Source organism: Podarcis gaigeae (assembly GCF_964106915.1).
Source record: "Podarcis gaigeae genome assembly, chromosome: 2".
Taxonomy (NCBI): Eukaryota; Metazoa; Chordata; class Lepidosauria; order Squamata; family Lacertidae; genus Podarcis; species Podarcis gaigeae.
This window is the reverse complement of record NC_139679.1, coordinates 42104966-42122741: the sequence shown is the minus strand read 5'-3', so window position 1 is coordinate 42122741 and position 17776 is coordinate 42104966. Positions and strand designations below refer to the sequence as shown.

The following is a 17776-nucleotide window of genomic DNA, read 5'->3' as shown; positions in this document are numbered from 1 at the left end:
CATATGGAGAATACTAGGGAAGGAATTTACCTTGGGGGCCATTTTCATCCATAGTTTAGTCTTCCATGTGAAAAGATCATAGTGCCCATTCCTGAGAGCTGGTACCTATCTCAGAATGCCTTAACCATGATTCAGAACATACACCTTTCAGGAGGTACCAGTACAGTACCAAAAAAATGTATATTGAAAACCAGTACAGTACCAAAAAAAAGTATATTGAAAATGTATATTGAAAACCAGTGGTATTTGACCCCGGTTAAGTTAGCAAAAATGTACAGAACAAGTCCAAATACTTGTTGGAAATGTAAAGAAAAATAAGGTACCTTTTATCATATGTGGTGGATGTGTAAAGTAACTAAAAGTTTCTGGGAGATGAGATATGAAATGAAAAAAATGTTTAAAATATCTTTTGTTAAAAAAACAGAAGCTTTTTTTATTAGGAATTATAGGTACCAAGATACCAAAGGACCAGAAAAGACTGTTTATGTATGCGACAACAGCCGCATGGATGCTATTAGCCCAGGGATGGAAGGAAGAGACAACCACTACCAGAGAAGAATGGCAAACCAAGTTGATGTACTATGCCGAAGTGGCGAAATTAACTGGGAAGTTTAGAAACCAAGAAGGTAAGAACTTTTAAAAAGAATGGGAAAACGTTTATAATTTATTTACAAGACCATTGTAAACAGGTTAAAACTTTGGCAGGATTTTAGCACCACTTGTAAAGTAATGGAAAGTATGGACAATTTGGAAGGATAAAAATTTGGACAAGTACTGATATGCAATTGTAAATATTATTAGGACCCATGGGAGGGATGGGGGGAAGTCAAGCGATTCAGTGTAATCTTGATATTTGGATCTTGAATTGTTTTTTGTTGTATGTATCTATGTATGTATATAAGAAAAGCTGAGAGGGTGGTAGATTTTGCATTCCTGATTTGGGAACACAAAGGCCAAACTAACTGCAGGCTCACACGTGCTCATGAATATTAGATTACAATTGTCCAAAGTGACGTTCCCAAAAACAAGATGCAACTCTCAGTCAACCCCTACCTCTTAAATTCTAGGCAATCCCCAGCATAAAATTTAAAACCCAGCGCAATGTCCTATATGCTACAATTAGACGTATACAAAAGAGAAGTTAGAAAATATTAGATCTGAAACAAATGAGTAATGCAGACACCCAACCAGACACAATGGCATAAAGAACTATCTAAAGGTCACAAAACCATATTCTGCTTTGCAAACTGAACTCACTCCTTGAATTGCACCAAGGAGCAGATCAACAGTGAATGCAGACCACAAATATCTGCTGCAATGGGATCCCTGCAGCCAAATTGATCAAAGTGCAAATATATAATATATACATTCCACCGCCATCTGCAGCTAGACAAGAACTATCAACTATTTTCTTCAAAAATACCAGTGATAAGAACTGATCTACTAGGAAGAAAGTAAGTTGGTAACAATGTACCATGAATAATAGGATTTCACTGCAAGGTTGAGTTTTCAAATATTCAAGTTAAAGGACACATTCTCCTCCTCACTCATCCCTAATGAACTGTATAGTTGAATGCAGGGTTGTTGTTTTTTGAGGAAATGGAAGGATTGGAAGGGAGGATTTTGCATGCTGAAAATGACAGAATAATAGATTGGACAAAACCAACAGCTCTGGCCAGTATGGCATCCTCTATTCCAAAAAGTGCTTATAAAACAGAAGATAAGTATTGTATGTGGTGTTTAAAAGCAAGAAAAATAAGAAAGGCTCTGGAAAGAAAATATTTGCCACTCTCCTCCTCAAAGCATTTTATTTCAAATAACCTCTGCTAATTGAGGGAAAAGATGAAGGATTGTGTGGGGAGGAAGGGTGGTGACTGACAAATTAAGATTGCATGAAACGGCTGTTCACTCTCAAAACAACCATTTCTGCTTCCAATGAGAATATTTAAATACCTCTTGAATTTATAAAGCATTGCAGATGCCTCAAGAACTGGAGGGAGACCTTCTTTTGCCTTCAAGTTTTAATTTAGTATAAGGCAAAGATGAAGACTCTTTCAGACATCGTCAGGATGCCAAGTCCCATCAGGCCCAGCTGGCATGGCTGACTGTCGGGGATGATGGGAGCTGTAGTCTAAAAATCTCTTGATGGCCACAGGCTTCCTACCCCTGTAGGAATGGTTTAAATTATATTTAAGGGGTCCCTATCTTTAATGAGATCCAGCATTTAGAAAGGCAAATCATCATAAGGTATAGTCCCTTTCCATAACTCGTTAAATCCTTGGATAAATAGGAAAAACTTTTCTATTCCAGCTCAGTGTCAGGGCTCTTTCTCACTGAGCATACCTCTGCAAAGCAAAAAGCTCAAAGTTCACTGCTTGGGTTTTCCAGTTTTCCTGTGAGCTTATCCACACTGTTACAAGGCAGAGAGAGCATCTCTTCTGGAATGAATGTGTGTCTTCTGTTGGGTATAAGTAGCTTATACCCTTCAACCCCTGGCACCACTGTGAATAGAAAAAAGAACACACGCCGCAAGATAAACAGCTACTCAAGCTTTATCAGTATAGACTCTCAGAGGGCTAGAAATAGAGCTTGATCTCAGTGGTTATGGGAATTGCTACCTCATTATTGAGGTGTGAACAGCTAGAATTTAAGAGTGTTTATTACCATTCACTCTTCACGTAAAACCAAGCATGTTTGTACTGGCACAGATCTGCTAATTAGATGCACACTGAATGCCCCCAACACAGATTCTGCCCATGCAAAGTACATTAAACCCAGCATTTGACCTTAAGGTGGGTTCAGTCCCCTTGGCAGCATGCTAAGTGGCTAAGCTGCAGAATAAATATCTGTGCGAGGCTAATCCTCTTCCACAAAGAAATATCAGTGGGTCGTTTGGGATAATATTTCTTCCCAGGATCATAGTGGGAATTCAAAGCCAGGATTTCCTTGGTTTACTTATCCCTCAAAGTAAGTGAAGCAGAGAGGGTGATGGAAGAGGGAGCACTGAAGACTAGGGCCCACCCTCATCTCACATGCACACAACCCCAGGCTGTTTCCACTTAAAGAGGAGGAAACCAATGATATGGGGTCTGAATAAAATTAAGGTAATACATTGGCAGTGTAGGTTTCTAAAAACTGAGCACAAAAGCTCATTAAGGAACAAGCCATCATGAGCTGTGAAAGCAAAAGGACGAAATGCCTAGCCTCTCAACTGCCCATCCCTTTCTTCTCCCCATTTGGGAGATGCCAAAGTCTGGCTGTACGAGGGGTTAAAATCATTGTAACCTTTAAGACTTAAGTGGTGAAGAATGAGCAAGATAAGCAACTGGAACCAGATGGAAGCTATATGTAAATGACACCAACACTAGTGGCATACAGCTCTAATGCACTATTTATAAACTCTCCGCATGCAAGTTGAAGGAAAAGTAGGACAGGTGACAATGAGTCCGTCTGAGAATATAATACATAACACTTTGCACTTATGAAACCCACTTCCCCTCCTACCACTGCAGATGCACAATAGGAACACAATAGGAAGCTGTGCTAGTTCAGCTTTGTCTACAATGACTGAAAGCAGCTCTCCAGTATTTCACACAGGGTTTTACCAGCAGCCTTCTGCACCTCCAATCTCCACAAACCTTAAACCAATCCTGTAAGGAAAGTAATTTTCATTCTCCTCATACTACAGATTAGGGAGCTGAGGGTGAGAGATGGTGGCTCATCCAAGGCCACCTAGCAGAGTTGTGGTTGAGGTGACATTTGACCAGAGGCCTTTCCAGCTCACGCTATTTACTATGGTACATTAACTGTCATATAAAATCTTGATTTTGACACATAAATGAACTTACTAGAAATGCATATAGGGTGGCACCCTGGTTCTCAAACTTAACCCGTTCCAGAAGTCTGTTCCAAAACCAAGGTGCACTTTCCCATAGAAAGTAATGCAAAATGGATTAATCCATTCCAAACTTTTAAAAACAATCCCCAAAACAGCAATTTAACATGAATTTTACTATCTAATGAAACCACTGATCCATGAAATGAAAGCAATAAACAATGTACTGCAATCACACAATCAATCAATCAGTAGCTGAACTGCGCAGTCACAAAAACAAAAACGCTACAAAAAGAAAAAACGCAAAATAAATAGCAAAAACAGACAGACCTCAGCATAACACTCAAATTGGAAGTGTCACACTCAAATCAGAAGTGTAACACTCAAAATGAAGTATGTTCAGCTTCCGAAAAAAGTTTGCAAACCGGAACACTTACTTCCGGTTTGCAGCGTTCTGGTTCCAAGTTGTTTGAGTACCAAGGAGTTTGAGAACTAAGGTACCACTGTAATTGATTAGCTCAATGGAGAAAATTGCTGCAGTATCACAGGAAAGGTTAAAGATTTTTTTAAAAAATTAACTTTAAAACAAAATATCCCATTTTACACAAATAATACATTCCCTGGAGGACTAGTTTTTAACATCATTGCCTGAATAGAGATAAAAGATTATTCACAACATATTCAGCTCATAATTTTTTTTACACTGGATTAAAAAGCAATCTGAACTCTCCATTTGTAACTCTACAATTAAATGGTTGGTAGTGTCCACTGAAGCTTTTGGTACAAGCAAAATACTTTCTACAAACCATCAGAGAAGAACATGAGGATTAAGACTCTGTTGCAAGGAACCTTTTTTGTAAAGTAACTAACTTTCCTTTCCCCCTGTAATTATTATTAACAGGAACCATTCAAAAGCTTTTCTATTTCCAAAAACAAATCTCTTGCTAATGTCAATAATTGTAGTTGCTATATAAAGTGTTTTACAAGATACAGCTGACGAATAATTATTTTTCCCTTATTGAATATGTTTTTAGTAGGAAGAAGCCATACAGTAATGATGAATAAAACCAGCTTGTTTTTAAACTTCAGCTTTAAAATTTACTTGGGCCCAATTAAAACATTATTAGAGTTCTTTAAAAAGTACCATAGGATATTTTTACATCTCCCAAACTCTAGAATAAAAGATGTTGTCCTGCAACTTGTTTTCATAGGGAAGTTGCTCCACCCCCTTGATCATTTTAGTTGCCCTTTTCTGAACCCTTTCCAACTCTAGAACATCCTTCTTGAGATGCGACAACCAGAACTGTACTCCAAATGTATTCCAAATGTGGTCGTGACACAGATTTGTATAACAGCATTATGATATCAGCAGTTTTATGTTCAAGTCACTTCCTAATGATCCCTAGCATGGAATCTGCCTTTTTCACAACCACTGTACACTGGGTCGACGTCTTCACTGAGCTGTCCAATGAATCTACCCAAGGTCTCTTTCCTGCTAGTTCAGACCCTATGAACAGATATGTGAAAATAAAATGCTTTGCCTCAATATGCATCACTTTGCACTTGTTTACACTGAACTGCATTTGCCATTTTACAAACTCAAACAATTTAATATCAGCAGCAAGCTTGGCTACCTCACTGCCCACTCCTAGCTCTAGATCATTTATCAACAAGTTAAAAAGCACAGGTCCTAATACCGATCCTTGGAGGACCCAATTTTCTAAGCTTCTCCACTTGTAGAACTGTCCATTTATTCTTACTCTTTGCTTTCTGCAACTTAACCAATTCCTGAGCTGCAAGAGGACCTCTCCTTTTATTCCTTGATGACTAAAGCTTATTGAGAAGTCTTTGGTGAGCTGCTTCGAGGACAGCTTTTTGAAAGTCCAAGTATACTATTTCAAGGAAGGCAGTAGTTCATGGAGAATTAAAAATCCAAAGAGCTAGATTAATGTTAAAATAGGCAAAAAAAGATCCACAAAATAAATAACCACATCTATATACCAAACCCATATAAAATTAGTCATTTCCTAGACATGTAAGGAAACGAAATGTTTGAGATACTCAGAATTATCAGCTTTATAAACTCCTTGACATGCAAGATTGATGCCAGCAACCAATGACTCTTCTCCACCACTAGAATATGTATTGTCCAAGGTATTTCCTATTACAAAAGAACAGTACTCTTTTAGGGTGTCCCATTTGAGGTTATGCTCCTTAGATATTACACACAAATATCTTTATCACCCTGAGTTACTGTAAATGACAGGATGTGACTAAGTGACTCATTACTTTGTGGTTGCTGGATTCTGAGTGCCCAGATTGTTCCTGTAACACCTCATGGCAAAAGTCAGCCCAAGGATGTAGGCTCCATTGCCTGTCTCTGGTGCGATTGTTCATGCTTGGGTTGGGTTACACATCCTCTTGGAAAAGCATTAAGTAAACTAGGAACAGGCAAAAGCCTCTTCAATTAGATCACTAGGATGCAATCGACTCTCAGTATGTCAAACTCTTAGCCTTTGGCATGCAAAGTCCAGTACTAGGGCAAAAATTAGGTTACCCATCATTACAAAATACTGGGGGGCTGGGAGAGCATTTGAAGGCTCAATTCTGGTGATATGGTGCTGATGGATTTGCTTTCTTCAACTGGAACAAGGTGAACAGGAATTCAGAATTTACATTTTTTGTGGATTTAAATTTATAAGGTGCTCTGAAAAAAGGTAGAGTTAAAAAATTCAGCTGGCAACGTAACTTCCTCTTCGAAATTAATCATTTGCTTCCCATTCATTTTGGTTTTTCTCTGCACATGATAAAGGGATGCAATGGTAGTAGTGATATAATGCAGGAGAAATGGATGTGGGACATTTTTATTCAGTGGATTTATGTTTGGAATTAATTTAGAGTTAGCACACCTATTCCAGCTTCAACAGATTGACAGAGAAGCTACATTAAAAATAAAAATCAGAAGACACTTGCATATATTTCATATTTCCCTCTTAAATTATTTAACACTTAAATATCAGCCTTTCATGAGACTAGAGCTTAGATATGACAGACCTGCTATTAAAGTAAAATCAAATGAGAAATAATTTTTAATGCTCATTTTTCTCTTTGTGTGTATTTAAAACTTCCTATTTCTTTTGCTTGGCTGCATATCTTCAAGATGGACGAAGGAAGGCTTGATATTCCTCTCTTCCCACCAAGAATGATGCGGCTTACTTCAGAATTGTGTCATCATGGCAATGCAATTTCCAATAACTAAGGGCATATAAAGATGTCACAGGGGCACAACTGATGGCTTAGAATGCAGGTCATGTCACAAAGCTGTAAAAAAAGGATGCGTGGGCAACAGAACTGTACTTCAGCCATTCCCAAAGGAGAAAAACATTAAATATACCACAGGAATTAGAACATTCACAGAATCAAGAATGTACTTAAAGCTCACTCTTTAGAAAGATATTGTTTGCAACATGCAAATCACTTTTGGTGACAATCATGTTCTTCAAAGAAACAAAAATCAAAAAGCACCTGCTTCCTATGCTGTCACTGCCCACAACATTACTTTACTATTAATTAATTTTAATTTCATTTATATTTCACCCTTCTTGGAGCAGGAAACACTATCATTTGTACCATCACAGCAACCCTGATCAGTAGTTTAGGGGGACAGTGTGTGACCAGCACAAGACACATAGTGAGCTTTGCGGGGGTTTGAACCCGGCTCTCCCAACTCCGGTGGTGATATGGAAATACGATGGGTAGTTCGATTCACTGTGGTTTGCATTACAGTCATTTACCATTCTCTTGGGGAGCAACGAGATCTATGGGAGCTAGTTTCATAGGCTCGGCAATGCTGCTTTCCTGCAGACCATTACGAATTCATCGGGCTCCAAACACTCACAGTTGCTTGTACACTTGTCAGAGATTACATATTATGAAAATGGCCTGAATACAGACCAAAAATGCACAGATGAGGGAACTGTGTCTTCAGTCCAAGACAGATCACTGAACGATAATTTGTGCAGATACTGAGTTGATATTAATCAAGGGCGGAACACTTATGGAAAAATATGTGCTCCATATCGCACACAAGGCTAATCAGAGACCCCATGTGCAAAGTTCTGATTATATTGCCTAGGAATGGGAGTTCTCAGCACTAGTCATGGAAGAGACCCAAATTGAAGTTCAGCAACTCCAACTCTGACTAAACAAACATACACATGAGCAACAGAAGGTATTCACGTGCTATGCACTGTGAAGTTTTGGTGAGAATTGGTATCAGTGTGGGCAGATCATAACCATTTTACCTTGATTTATTTGTTTGTTCTTTTGTCAGTTTAAATCTGTGATGAGAAACCACCAATGGAACACTCCCCCAGCTCTTTTTACAAATGCTATTCTATGGTGCTCTTCTAAAGTTATGTCAAGACAGATTTTTTTTCTAAGTCTCCACATCTCTTCCCTCCTAAGGCCTTCAGTTTAGTAATCTCAGAACAGCTGGGGTTTTAATCTGTTTTCTCCGAGGACTGAGATTAGAGAAATGCTTTTCTTTTTTAAAAAAAGTTTCCCATTTCAAATCTGGCAGGCACGTAAAGTTGTTGTAGGCTAGGACAACTTTTGTGAATTTTAATTTTCAAGGCTGATCTCACTCCATCATTCCCGAAGTACGTAACAAATTAATAAACTCAGGGACATGTGAGCAGGCAAGTCTGTTAACTTAACTTTTGTGCAATGCTTGCCAGGGATGAATATGCACCTTCAAAACCCTGGAAAAAACCAGGATCAGATTGGGAGCAGAAAGGGTGAAAAACAGGGCATGAGGACACAAAATATGCACTTGACCCTTAGACTACTAGTATTAATGTTTGATGTTTTATCATGTTTTTAATATTCTGTTGGGAGCCACCCAGAGTGGCTGGGGAAACCCAGCCAGATGAGTGAGGTATAAATTTATTGTTGTTGTTGTTGTTGTTATTGTTGTTGTTGTTGGCAGTGACACCTTCTCAATGAAGAAAGTGCTCAGCAAATGGGGAAGTATCGGAGCTGCTGCCTTCCAGTCACTTAATGTTCACACAACCCTCTTCAGAAGCAGACCAGATGGATCAAATCTTTGCAGAGATCACACAGCTGGAAACATTTCAAAGTTCTACCATACTGTAAGAAAAAAGCAAAGCTCAAAAATCTATAGATTTGCTCCCATGGGGTCATCTCAACAACTGTGTGAGTGCTACAGTATGGTTTAACTTCAAATCTGTCTCTCATACTAGTCCAGGAAAAAGAAAAGGGTGCGCATTACCAGACTTCTACAAGCCACATTAATGCAGGATCCAACTGATCCCACTGAAACTTCAGGATGTAAAATACAGCCGGGTGTTTGTATATAACTACTTGCCTGGGACACCACAAGGAAAAACAAGGGATTCCAATCAGGTGAGTGAGCAGACTGGTGGCGAAGGAAGTGAAGTGTCTACCTCTGTAGCAAGAATGAAAATACAGCCGTTCGGTGGGGGAAAGACTGGTCACTCTTATCCCTCACTCACGAACCTGCTGCTCTCCTTCCTAGGCACAGAGGAAGGAGCTTCCTGCATATCCCTGCTGGAGGAAAGCAAATCGCTTCCTCTGCAGCCGGCAGAGAAACCAAGTGAGCTTCCATGCTGGTAAAGCTGAGCCTCTTCCCCCACGGCCAGCATGGAAACCATGTAGGCAAGGGGCAGAGACAACTGCCCCGCTTCATCTGTTAGGAGGCTTTATAATCATAATAAAACCTAGCCCGCAAATGTTGTGATCCATGCAAAGCAAGCAGTGCTTAGGTGAAAGAGGCCAAAACTTTTAAAATGCCAACACCCTGTCCTGAAGGAGAGTGCTTGCGCTCCTTTCTGTGGCCTCCTGCCAGGCCTGCCTCCTGGACTATGTGAAGCAGGAGGTCTTAGACTGCTCTGGCAAATCACGCTGAGGCGAAGGTGCCTGTGAAGGTCCTGGCTCAGGGTCCACACATTCCTGACTGCTAGCCTCAAGTTCAGTATTGTTCAGTTCCTCAGCCCATGGGTGGTACAAAAGCCAAAGACTCGACCAGTTCATCCTCCCAACTCTGAGCTTGAGGCTGAGGCCATGGCAGCTAAGAGGCTACTTTTCTTTCGTTTTGTTTTTTTTAAGTCAGGCTAGCAACTTTTCAGGGCTTATAATGGCAAGGCTGCTCTAATCGTCAGCCCTAGATGTGATCATTTAAACTAAAAGAGAATATGTAAGCATACTCCCAGACCAAAGGGCAAACTATAGGTAAAAAATAATGCTAAACTGGGAAAGGTGCGTTGCACAGCTCCAGGAAAACACAAAAAACCAATAGTGCGCTCCTCAAGGTCATGAACCGATCATGCACTAGGCATTTTTCTGTCCTGTGCTGCCACCTACTGGCTCAGACAGGAATAATCAAACAGCTAACCGTATCTAACCTGCTTAGGTCTCTCTCTCCTCTCATGGAAGTGCAAGTATGAACAGACACACAAACCCTGCACCAGAGCTACACGTTGGTGACACGCTTTTTAGACATGCATCATTTCGCGGCACAGTAATTCAGTTTTGCATCATTTCGCAACGCAATAATTCAGTTTTACTAGCAACTCGGAGGTTAAACTAAGCCCTTTCTAGCCCTGGGAGAAGCATGAGGAGTGTTCATGCGACACACCTACACACTGTGGCCGACACACTAATGTATCCCGACACACAGTTTGAAAGGCCCTGCCCTACACCTACCTACAAACAGAAACTGTAGCCTCTTGAGCGAAGGCACTACTGTTCCTGAGACACAGCTATAAATAATCTGTCCTCCTTTTACAGCTCGTTTTCTAGATCTAAGAGGCAGACCCCCAACATAGGCACAGGAACCAAAATAAAAGTACCCTGAGGCCCAATTCTATGTCCAAGAGGCATCCGCACCAATGTACTCTGGTAAATTTTGCAACTGATGGAAGAGAAGGGGAGACATAGTAAATATTTTATGACACAGTGACATCTAGGCCATACCACACCACACATGAGATAATGATCCAGGCAGACATGGGCAGACTGAGTAACAGTTTTGAAACAATTCTTCCCTTTTTAAAACTTATCTGAGATCTGTACTTTGATGACCTAAAAATTCAGCATACCCCTTTCCCATTGCTCTGCCTGAACCCAATGCTAGGAGGGGAAAGCAAACTCTGTTGTCAATTCACTTTTATACCGTCACACATAGAAATGGAGATGATTAATTGTGGTTCTTCTACTACTGTTCGCGGAGGGGGCGGGGAACTATCATCGGGAGTGGTTAATAATGGTGCAGCAGAGACGATGTGCCGAAGGTTTTCAGTAGAACAGAACTATGAGAAGGTACAACACCGAAAATAATGACTGTGTGCTCTCTTGAACCCATCAAACTCTGAAAGCAGGACAGTCCTTACCATTCTGTTCCTCTAACTCATTCCCAATTTCCTGCCCCATCTGTTTTTGACGGGCTAAGACAGAAGAGAGAGCATCAAGACCAGCATCTTGCTCTGCACAGGGGAGAAAAAAAATATGAATCAAATTAAATTCCAGCGTTCTGATGCTAAACCCCAGATTCATGACCCACGACAGCTGAGCAACATTATGAAAAGTCTGCAACTGAAGGGTTAAAAACTTAATGACCCAAAGACCTCACCGATGGCATGACAATGAATTCCAAAACAGACAGATCTTAAGAAACTAGGGTAAAAGTGACAGTGCTGGGTAGTGTCTTAGAAAAGAAAATTTAGCCAAGAGTCCCAAACCCTTCAGAAACTGGATTTGCAGCTGCTCCTCCATCGTAAGAGCACTGGATTTTTTTTTTTCATTTTGGCACACTCATATAGTTTCCTGATTAAGCCTTTTTGATTTTCCAGGGAAGGTTTAACACGACTGAGAAACAAATAGGTGATGCAAGCACCAAGGAATCCAAAGGGTTTCTCAAGCTGCGTGTAAATGTGGCGTTTATGGGGGGAGATAATCCAACTCTTGGCAAGGGGAGCTGCAGCCAGCACAGCCGCAATAGAAGTCTCCCTCTAGTCTTACAAAATGCCCCCTATTGTAATCCAGAGCACATGGCATTACCACACCCTTGGTCCCAATGGCACTGAATTACACTCCAGTCGTACACAGCTCTCTTTTGTACTGGAGCCCTCTTGGAGAGTTGCTTTTGGGGAGGTCCTCCAAAGACAGCACAATCAACTACTGTGGGTAGCGTTTTGCAAAGGGGGAGGGGGTTCTTTTACAGGTGCCGGAGCGGGAGAGTTGTGTGCCAATGGCTGTTTAAGCAAAGAGGGCAAAAGATCAATGGCTAACTGATGGCTCAATAGATCTTTCTGCAGAAGCCGTCATTTTTATTTTTTTTTAAACTCCCTACTTGACAGCATATACAATTGCTTTGAAATGCCCCCAAAGTGTCCACGAGGTTTTAAGACAAGCACTACAGGAGCAGAAAGTTGTTGTGGAAAAGCTGGCTTACTGGCATCAAGACGTTGTTTCCCATAGAGATGGCATAGCCAAGCACCACACTGTTATGACTGCTGGTGCATGGGAGAGCACTTCCATGGCCAAAAATGCTCCTCCTACCATCAGGGAGAAGGACATAGAACTTAATCAGCAAAAGAGGCCTCACAACTACTTCACATAAAATCACTGTTCAAGGAAAAAGCATAGAGCCTAGGAGACAGAAATGATGACAATGAGAGGAGCAGGAAAGGGCTATATTCTGCGTGGGGAACTGGGTCTGGCTGGCAATGACACCAAGTGGCCTTTTTTGCTAACAGGGGTCTTCGCGCAGCAAGTTGAAACAGGCCCCTGAAGACAATCAGTCTTCAGAAGCCCCTTTCAAAGCACTATCTTCCAAGCCCTTTGTAGGCACTGCTAAAAAGCGATTGGCAGTGCCTGCAGGCCCACTTTTGGCTGAGCCAGGATTTTACCTGCCCCACATCGGGTGTTGGGAAGGCGGATGTCCCTTGGCCAAAATGGCTTGAGGGCCAAACAGGGAAGCTCAGAGGACCTAATTGGGTCCGTGGGTCAGAAGTTCCCCATCCCCAGGCTATTTAGAGATGGAAGCCTGGGCACAGGGAAGGACTGGATCTACTTAAACAAGAGACCAGGGTAGATCTACACAACCTGTGGATCACTATGCCAATACAGCCTGGGTTTATGCTGCTGCCTGACAGTTGCTTTGACAGCTCTGTTTTAAGGTTCAACACCTACAGCAACGGCTTACTGAGCCCCAAGTAAGCCACATTTTCTTGGTGGGACACAAGCCACACCAGCCAGTTCTAAGCTCATAATGATGAGGCAGCCCAGATCAAGGTGCAAGACTCTGGTTGTTTCAAGCTAAAAGTGGCCTGCAATATAAAGTGGGCCAGTAAGAATTTTCATCCCTCACAAACAAGCCTGGATAAGAATGAGGTTTCCCTATCTACACATTGACATACGTTAGCCTGATTAGTGTGAAGTACGTCCAAGACCTTCCACCAGCAACCAAGGGATGCAGAAGACTGATATCTTCCAAGGAGCCTAGAAAATTCTGGAACTGAAACTCCGCTGGCACTTAAGGCTTGGTGCCTAATTATCTGAGGCATCTTAAGGAATTCCGGTTTAACAAGCCCGCTCCTAGCTACCCACAAAATTGTTTTTCAAATGACGAGTGTGTGAACTTAAGCAGAGAAATGCCCCCTGGACTCAAAACAAACATTTAACAAAGTGCTCGAATGTTTTGGATGGTCAGGGACAAAACAAGCTGGACATCAGAAATCAATACCTCCATCCTATACAAAAGAAGGTGAAGGTGGAAGATTTTCTGACCTAGGTCACTGGAGTAAAAGGATGCAATCAACACCAGTGGCTATCAACCATGAGGCCTATGTATAGGCTCTAGGATAGGATTAAAGCTTTAAAAACCAAGAAGGATGACTTACCTTCTATAATTCTCTGTTGCTGCTGCTGGATTTCATGAAAGCCAAGCCCTCTTGTTTCCTCAGGCTCCTCCACAAGCCATGGGTTTACGACACCTTGTCTGACCCCTCCAGCCATTAGGCTAGACCTGAAAATAATTTTTTTTTAAAAATACAAGCTTCAACATTTTAAAATAATTTATTCAAAGGAGGGAGAAAAAACCCCAGCAAGCCTGCCATACAGTTTCTGAAGCCTCAACATAAAAAAGTGCAACTGCATCTCCAATATTGCACACGTACAAAATGTATGAATGACTTTTTTTGTATATCTGCAAAGAGCACAACATGTGTATATTGTGAAACATACCCCCACTTTTCTTCTTGCTATATTTTTTTATACAGAGGAAGGAGCTGCAACTGCAGACTTTGCATGACACCAAAGCCCTTTTTTCCCTGCAGCTACAGCTCTGCTGCTCCCTACTTAACAGATGGTGCTGGGAGAGGAGAGGACCCAGAAGGCAGGGCGGCTGCTGTGGTATCTGGCCAGCAGACCAGACTTGGGAGAACTCCCGCTGAATTCAGAGGGACTTGCATGCAGAATAGTGCACAGGCATGCACTTAACCTGGAGGTAGGATTTTATGCAGCACTGCAAAATTAATATAAATGAAAGACAGAGACAGGCCCTCATATTTTGTTGAAGTGCATCTATGCAACAGAAGAAGAATGAGGTGTAATGGATGAAAACCAGGATCTCTACCAAATTCATTTCTGCAGCATACAGAAAATGTGTGGATTTTCAGTATGAGAGAGACACCTGCTGGCTAAAAATGCAAGTTGCACAAGCCCTTTAGATACATCAAGGCTGGGGAATTTGTGACTCTCCAGGTGCTGTTGGAGTTCCATCAACTCCAGGCAGCATGGCCAATGGACAAAGATGATGAGAGTTGGGTGAGCAACAGGTTCTCCATGCCCTAGATACATTTAACCGCTGACTATAAGAATATGCCATGCTAAAAAGGGGGGGGGGATCACTTTACCTAGAAAAAGTGCCCTGTCCACCAAATCAAATACCTGTCTAACAAAAGAATTGCATGTTAGTGCTTAGAGTTTACATCTGCTTTGCGTGGAAAAAATGCCAGGCTCTGTCCCCAGCACCTCCTGATAGGGCTGGGAGAGACTGAAATCAGCATTGGCCCTCCAAGGTCTACTGAAGTGACAAACCTGTGGCTCGGCCCAGTCTGTTAAGCTATTTTAATAATAATAATAATAATAATAATAATAATAATAATAATAATAATAATAATTTATTATTTATACCCCGCCCATCTGGCTGAGTTTCCCCAGCCACTCTGGGCGGCTCCCAATCAGTGTTAAAAACAGTACAGCATTACATATTAAAAACTTCCCTGAACAGGGCTGCCTTAAGATGTCTTCTGAACGTCAGGTAATTCTTTATCTCTTTGACATCTGATGGGAGGGCATTCCACAGGGCGGGCGCCACTACCGAGAAGGCCCTCTGTCTGGTTCCCTGTAGCCTCACTTCTCGCAATGAGGGAACCGCCAGAAGGCCCTCGGCGCTGGATCTCAGTGTCTGGGCTGAACGATGGGGGTGGAGACGCTCCTTCAGGTATACAGGACCGAGGCCATTTAGGGCTTTAAAGGTCAGCACCAACACTTTGAATCGTGCTCGGAAACGTATTTTTAGTAGCCCACAGCTCTTTTCCAAAACTGAATGCTTCCAAAACTGTTTGCTGTGCTTTTCTAAGGCCTTCTGACAATGGTGCTACACCAGAGGGAGAAGCAGCAGTTTTCCAAAGGTAGTAAGAGGCATCCAATGTTTGAAGGGCTTTCCTCCCCATTCATGGAAGAGGAGAGGAACCTCTCTTCTTAGACCAGAGCTGCAGTAGGGAGGGACCTCTCCTCCTCTGCTGGCTGTGCATGCAAGTGTGTGTTGGCCACATCCACCCCAGTATTTGGCCCGTGGCCCTCAGGCAAATAAAAACAAGTATTTGTCTACGGCAGGGGTTGCTGAGCTAGATGAACATATGATCTACCCTAGTATAAGGTAGTTTTTCTATGTTCTATAGTCAACCGCTATCTCACCTGTTCGGTATCCACCAGACACATCAGTTAGCTAGCAGACAGCTGTATTTTTTTTACACTGATCAAATCTGATGGTATATGAAGAAGTGGATAGGCCCTGCTACTACGAATTGGCAAAGGCCTTAAGATGCCACAGCATCTTCTTTGTCTTTTTTTTTTTTTAGCAGAGAACAGTTCTTCATTTACAAATCCAAATAAAATGAAATTTGGGGGACCCAAAGCATTGATCTCTAGCTAATAAACAACCCAGGAAGCAGCTGTATTAAATCCACTCTGGTTAAGTTGGCCATTCAATTTGTCACCTGTTACACATGTCAGCCGCACTCACTAGGACAGAAGGAGCCTAAAGGTCATTTACCTGCTTGTTTTGTCTTTAATTAAAACCATCTTCACTTGCAGTTGAATTAAAACTACTACAGAAGAAGTAGGGCAGGATTCAATTGCTCTGCAGGGGGTTGGACTAGATGACCCTTGGGGTCCCTTTCCAACTCTGTGACTCTGTTATTCTAGTTCCACTAGCAGAAGCCAGTTGAAGGGCTCCAGCTAGCGCAACAGAGCATTCCTCAGAGGACACCCACCCCACAAGAAAAAATGGCTCTGGGGGGTTGGGGAGAAATCCCAGAAGAGCACCCAGAGGGAGGGGGGGTCATTCTAGCTGGCAAGCTGAAAAGACTGCACTGGCAAAATGACTGCCAAAGCACTCCCCTAGTCTTCACCAGCCATGTTATTACTGTGTGCCTCAAGAGCTCACAGTAATAATAAGCAAACAAGGCAGCCATGTGACATACAGAAAAAATATATTCATATTTAGCAAAACAATCCCCATTGGCTTTAACAAGAATATTGTGTAATACAGTATAACGGGGACATTTGTGTTTTTTAAAAAGCCAGCTCCCATAGGGGACATTTTTACTCCTGTAAGGGGCCCAAGTCCCCATTAAACGTGGTCAAAATAAAAAGGTGTAGCTCTCAGAGTTTTCCCAAGAGAAGATGGACTAGCCAAATCCTCTGCTCCAAAATCCACAGCTGTGGCTCCACTAGCTCAAATGAGAAAAACCTTTTGCCATTTGAAAATGTCAATGAGGGGGGGGGGGTCGGGTAGTGGCACAGTTTTACCCCCAACCATGCTTTCTAGTTTTGGTTGTGGCAAGTGACCTGCTAGCATATTAAAAATAATCTTTCTGACATGTTTGGTAGCTCTCTTCCCACCCAGGGCAGCCCAACTTCCTCTTTCTTCTGATCTTCCTCTGTTTCATTTTGGCAGTGTGAAGATTAAAGTTTATCCAATTAGCCACCCACTGCTTTTGCCAAGTTAATCACTTAAATCTTTGAAATTGTCACAGCACAGTGGAGTGTGCAGATAGCTTTTGATTATAGGAGCAGATTTAACTAATTAAAAGGCTTAGCAATGTGCCCAAATATAAAGGAAGCTGGAGGGTTATAATCAAGGGTTGTGCCTCTACTTAACAAACAGCAGCTTATCTTCCCAACTGCATTGTTTCACTGGTTAATTCTTACAAAATTTCCCAAGAAACACAAATTAGTCAAACAGACCTTTCCCTAGACCACGGCCACACATGAAGGCTTTCAAGCCTTAGAACAATCAACGTGAGTGATTTTAAAACAAAAACCCAGGTCATGTGACATTGGTCTATGTGATTAATCACATTTCCCCTTGTGAATATGGCAGTACAGTAATAATATTTGAAGTGTTTTGAGTACTTCAATCTGGATTCACAAATTGCTGCAAAATGTGATTTGGGATTTCCAAAAAACATTGGGTACGAGGCCCTTGGAACAGTCTGCATGGCAATATAGTGAATTTCCACATTTTTTTCCAGTACTGCTTTCATTTTATTTGCTGTATTGGTGCAACAGGTGGCATTAAGAGGATATAGAACTGGAAGGGATGCTGGA

The 17776-nt window shown here is 41.7% G+C and overlaps 1 protein-coding gene across 1 annotated transcript in view; it reads right to left on the bottom strand.

The window, feature by feature from the left end:
* Positions 1 to 17776, bottom strand: part of STX8 (syntaxin 8) — a 74963-nt gene that overhangs the window by 46146 nt on the left and 11041 nt on the right. Inside the window, exons 5-6 of the mRNA XM_083725960.1 lie at positions 13780 to 13904; positions 11269 to 11361 (exon numbers count right to left, since the gene is read on the bottom strand). Coding sequence (XP_083582086.1) covers positions 11269 to 11361; positions 13780 to 13904 — 218 coding nt within the window. The remainder of the gene's footprint in view (positions 1 to 11268; positions 11362 to 13779; positions 13905 to 17776) is intronic.